The sequence below is a fragment of the Microtus ochrogaster genome, linkage group LG5 (genome assembly GCF_000317375.1).
Source record: "Microtus ochrogaster isolate Prairie Vole_2 linkage group LG5, MicOch1.0, whole genome shotgun sequence".
NCBI classification, from domain to species: domain Eukaryota; kingdom Metazoa; phylum Chordata; class Mammalia; order Rodentia; family Cricetidae; genus Microtus; species Microtus ochrogaster.
Genome location: NC_022031.1, coordinates 61,389,228 through 61,394,480, shown reverse-complemented (window position 1 = coordinate 61,394,480; position 5,253 = coordinate 61,389,228). Strand labels below are relative to the sequence as shown.

At 42.3% G+C, this 5,253-nt stretch overlaps 1 protein-coding gene across 1 annotated transcript in view; it reads left to right on the top strand.

Moving 5' to 3' along the window:
* Positions 1 to 5,004, top strand: part of Tmem67 (transmembrane protein 67) — a 34,737-nt gene extending 29,733 nt beyond the window's left edge. Inside the window, exons 23-28 of the mRNA XM_005362318.3 lie at positions 606 to 722; positions 1,116 to 1,232; positions 1,362 to 1,466; positions 2,026 to 2,128; positions 3,404 to 3,546; positions 4,736 to 5,004. Of these exons, the coding sequence (XP_005362375.1) occupies positions 606 to 722; positions 1,116 to 1,232; positions 1,362 to 1,466; positions 2,026 to 2,128; positions 3,404 to 3,546; positions 4,736 to 4,816 (666 nt within the window). The 3' untranslated portion in view covers positions 4,817 to 5,004. The remainder of the gene's footprint in view (positions 1 to 605; positions 723 to 1,115; positions 1,233 to 1,361; positions 1,467 to 2,025; positions 2,129 to 3,403; positions 3,547 to 4,735) is intronic.
* The last annotated feature ends 249 nt before the right edge of the window (positions 5,005 to 5,253 follow it).

The following is a 5,253-nucleotide window of genomic DNA, read 5'->3' as shown; positions in this document are numbered from 1 at the left end:
GCGGTGTGTTTACAGATGACTGCAGTGTGTGCATCTGATAGATGCGGTGTGTTTACAGATGACTGCAGTGTGTGCATCTGATAGATGCGGTGTGTTTACAGATGACTGCAGTGTGTGCATCTGATAGATGCGGTAGATGCTGTGTGTTTACAGATGACTGCAGTGTCACTCCAGTGTGTGCACATCTGACAAAGCAGTGCTATTGCAGTTTATCAAGTTGGTCTGTGATGATTGGGTTATTAATCTAATTTTCAACCAGCTTTTAATCTGAAGAACAGATACAATGTTCCACAAGTTAATATTCCTACTTTAGCTTTTCTCTTCTTTATCCACATTTCTTAATTATGAATAATTAATAATTTATTCATCCTACAGCCCCTGAAATGTATTTATATTTCAGAATGTCTTCCTTTTTTAGAAAACCTGTCTTCTTTCCATCTATAAAAACAAAACAAAACAAAACCTTTATTATCATCACTACCCTGGTTTCCATCTTATGTACTTCCTAAACAGTCAGTACTTATTCTTTTGGAGGGGGAATGATTTGAACAAAAACGTGGTTTGGAGTTTTGTGGATGAGCCTCTGGTTTCTTCTCCTTCTGTAGGTGTCTGTGTTTCTGCTCTCACACCGGTGTTTCGGGTATTACATCCACGGGAGGTCAGTGCACGGACACGCAGACACGAACATGGAGGAGATGAACATGAACCTCAAAAGAGAAGCGGTAGGAATACAGTTCATGTCTTCCCCATGTTAAAGTGAACCTGAAATGCTCACAGGTGTTTGGAGAGCTGCAGGGATACCAGTTCATGACCCTGAATACAGGAGTCTGGCCAAATACACAGTGAGCCGGGCAGTGTAGGTGGCAGAGTAGAGGAGTCACTGTGGAGACCTATAGCGGAGCTGGGGTAAGAGTGCAGGGAACATGTCAAATCTGGAGGGATGGGGGGACCTTGAGTGACATTAGAGTCTTTGTCTCAAGTTAGCATCAGCCAAATTCCACCAGGTTAATCAGTCTCGTAACATGTGACACCAGCTAAAGAAAATGGTGTGCTCTTTCTAAGAAAGACCTTTTGCAGTTGTTTTTATCTTAATGTAAATTCTTTAAATTTTTCAGGAAAATTTGTGCAGCCAAAGAGGTTTGGTACCCAACACGGACGGGCAGACTTTCCAGATTGCAGTTTCTGATCAGATGAGACAGCACTATGACAGAATCCATGAAACACTAACAAGGGTTTGTAAAGGATTGTTCGCGCGTTTCCACAGTGTGTGTGTGTGTGTGTGTGTGTGTGTGTGTGTGTGTGTGTGTGTGTATCTCGCAAAGTGTGTTGTTATATTTATACATTTCTCTTTTTCATATTAGAGAAATGGCCCCGCCAGGTTACTGAGTTCATCAGCAAGCACTTTGGAACAAAGTGTAAAAGCGTACCACGCAATGAATAAGTTCCTTGGCTCTTTCATTGATCACGTATGTAGCTGGTGTGGCTATGAGCAAGGTCGTCTGCTGCTTTTGAAAAGTTAAATGGGGCTCAGTTACAGTTTCAGCTGTGTCAGGGAACCTTTTGCTGTTTTTGCTTTCTGTCTCATTTAATACTTACGAATAATATTTTAAGACATTTACAGTCACTAACAATGTATGGTTTCGAGAGAAAGTTAGAGTGTATAAAAGATGTGAATTTAATGTACCCATTAGCAAATTATGGTCCTCTTAAATATGTCTGTACTAGAATTTTATGTCACCAAAATGTTATTTATTACTCATTGAAATGCTTACACTATGATTGTATTCTTAAAGGCATCTATAAATCAATTTCCAGTATCTCTAACCTTCAATATATTCACAGAATTTAAGATCTAAAACTTTTCTAAAAATATTTTTATTATAAATACTAGTATACTGATTCATTTTACAGAAGTTTCTCTTATATATTATTCATTCCTCATCTTTTTTTCTGCTTCTCATTTTGCGTTCATTGGAAAACACTTATTTCATTACAGTTTTTTACATGACTGTCGTCTCAAACCAGGTTCATAAGGAAATGGATTACTTTATAAAAGATAAGCTGCTTCTAGAGCGGGTCCTGGGGATGGAGTTCATGGAACCCATGGAGAGGAGCATCTTCTACAACGGTGACTCCTCAACCCTTGCACGTTTGGGGAGGCGGAGGGAGTCGTTTTCTTATTGATTTTTGTAATTTAAAGAAACAAGAGAACTTTGTTAACTCAGCCTCATGGGACTATAGTCGTTCCTGTGTTCCATTTTATTTTGGTGAGGCACATGGTGAAAGCAGTTTAGAAGCCACTGCTCGTGAGCACGGCTACTGAAGTCTGTAACACATTATACGCTGGAGCATGGTGCAGGCTGAGTTAAAGAAATGAGCCAGGCATTAAGAATACAGCTTCAGAGTCTTCTGCCCTGAGGTTAAAGCCCAACTCGACACCTGCTAGAGACACACTTTGTGAACTTCAAAGTGTCGTTTAACTTTTCTGAATATTTAAATCCCCTTCACTCTAAACTTGGTATGACCTTCTAAAGGGTTTTCGGAATTTTCACATATAAAGAACCTAAAGCAGAATATAAGTAGGTGACAGAAGAGGGGAGTTATGGGTAGGTGCCAGGAGAGGGGTGTTATGGGTAGGTGCCAGGAGAGGGGTGTTATGGGTAGATGTCAGGAGAGGGGTGTTATGGGTAGATGTCAGGAGAGGGGTGTTATGGGTAAGTGCCAGGAGAAGGGTGTTATGGGTAGATGTCAGGAGAGGGGAGTAGGGGTTTACCAGAAATGTTGGTGGAAAGGCAATAGCAAAGAAAAATTAAACAAAGCTGGGCCTGGCACCCCTGTAATTCCATCTCCTCAAGTCTCAGGTCAGCCTGAGTGCCATGATGAGATCTCATCAACAAAGGAAGGAGCCTGTGTGTATGTAGAGAAGCGCATACATTGTAAGGGTCTTGCTGACAGCTCAGTGACTTTCCACAAGCTGGATCATTCTCGTTCCTAGCACCTGCAGTGTGACAGATGGCGCCAGTTCCCTGACGTCACCATCTGTATTAAACAGGCCCAGTTCCCTGACGTCACCACCTTGTATTAAACAGGCCCAGTTCCCTGACGTCACCACCTTATACTAAACAGGCCCTTGCCGGACTTCCCTGGCAGTGTTGGTTCTCTGAACCCCTAAATTGTGGATAGCACTTGTGTCTGTCTGTTGATAGTTTTCCCATGGTAGTGGGGTCTGCAGCACTGTCAGGTGTTTTACAGGGTGTTCCCATCCCACAAAGGACAGGGTTGTGTGTGCAGTGCAGTACAAAGAGAGACAAAACTGTAGGAAACTGAGGCAGAAACTCTAGAACCCTTGTGCCAGCCTTGCAGGACTGTAACCTGACTCTGGATCTTACGTGTGGTTTTGCAGACGAAGGCCATTCTTTCAGCAGCGTGCTGTATTATGGAAACGAAGCCACACTCCTTATCTTTGATCTGTTGTTCTTCTGTGTTGTGGACTTGGCTTGCCAGAATTTTGTTTTAGCGTCCTTCCTCACGTACCTGCAGCAAGAGGTAAATCTCCACACATATTCTGGGTTCCTCTAAAGCAGTGTTAGAAGTGTGGGTACTTTTATTTTCTATTTTATTTAAATTTTTTTTTTCATTTTACATACCAACCACAGTTCCCTCTTCCTCCCCTCATCCCGCTCTCCCCATCAACCTCCCATCCACTCCTCAGAAAGGGTAAGGCCTTCCATGGGGAGTCAACAAAGTCTGGCATATAAGATTGAGGCAGGACCCAGCTCCCCCTCACTGTATCAGGGCTGAGCAAGGTGTCGCTCCGCAGGGAATGGGCTCCAAAGAGCCAGTTCATGCACTAGGGTAAATACTGTCACCCACATTCAGAGGGCCCAGTTCAGTCTCATGCAGGTTCCCCTGCTGTCAGTCCAAGTCCGTGAGCTCCCACTAGCTCGGGTCAGCTGTCTCTGTGGCTTTCCCCATCATGGTCTTGACCCCTTTGCCCACATAATCCCTCCTCGCTCTGGTGTTTATATTCTTAAAGAATGTATGACCAGGTTTCGGGCATGTTTGGAATATGATCAACCCTGCCAAGGAAAGGAGGAGCCATTCAGGAGATCACAGTCTGCACTCTCTCCCTGGGGACAGTAAAATGCCAGGATCCACTTGAGGGCAGAAGTTCCTTGAGCAACCAGGAAGATACTTAGCTACCAGTCTCCTACATGCCAAAAGTGAGCGCTAGTTATTATGAGTCCCATTCACACAAAAAACAGCAAGCCCTAGAGACGCCATTCAGGGCTGCACACTACCAGCTCACACAACCTCACCTGTGTGCATAGTAAAGAACTCTGAGACGGAAAGTTCACGAGATGGCAGCTGCTCCTGAAATACCGCCTGCGTGAAGGAAGGCGTGCCTTAGGGCCTGCTTTATTATTCCTGGATAGAACCAGGCACAAATTCTGTCTTTACCAAGGACATGCTTTTGACATTTCTTTAGTTTTAGACAGTTAAAAAATTTCCTTAAGTATTTAAAAGTATGTTCTTGTGAATATGAGAGGTATATATTAATTCATAAAAGTGTTTCCTAATATTTTATAGTTTAAAAATGATTGCATCAAGTAATTAAAATACTCATTCGTGACAAGGGTTGAGAAAATTGACTAATTTAGATATTTAAAATTGAATTGCATATTTAATTTTTTATGAATCTTTAATTTCCTTCTCAACTGTTTTATTTTTCCAGATTTTTCGATTTATCCGCAATATAGTAGGACAAAAGAATTTGGCAACCAAAACTCTAGTGGATGAGAGATTTCTTATCTGACCTGTGCTTACAGAACTTACGGACTGGGTATAATTGTGGCACGAGCCATGATGTCAGTTATACTTTTTAAAACTTGTAAGCCGGACCGTGATGGCGCCTTTAATCCCAGCACTCGGGAGGCAGAGGCAGGCGGATCTCTGTGAGTTCGAGGCCAGCCTGGTCTACAAAGGGAGTTCCAGGACAGGCTCCAAAGCTACAGAGAAACCCTGTCTTGAAAAATCAAAAAACTTGTACAACTACATATTATTCTCTCATTTTTTTATATACAGAAAAACTTATTTTTATAGCTTGTAAATATGAAATATAGTAGAGAGTACTATTTCCCCATTATGTATTGTATTTAATTTACTAAGTATTACATTGGCGCTGACCATAGGACAGATAAAGGGAAGGAAGGAGGAAAGAGAAGTGTGCGGCTTTCCGTGGTCGGACGTGAT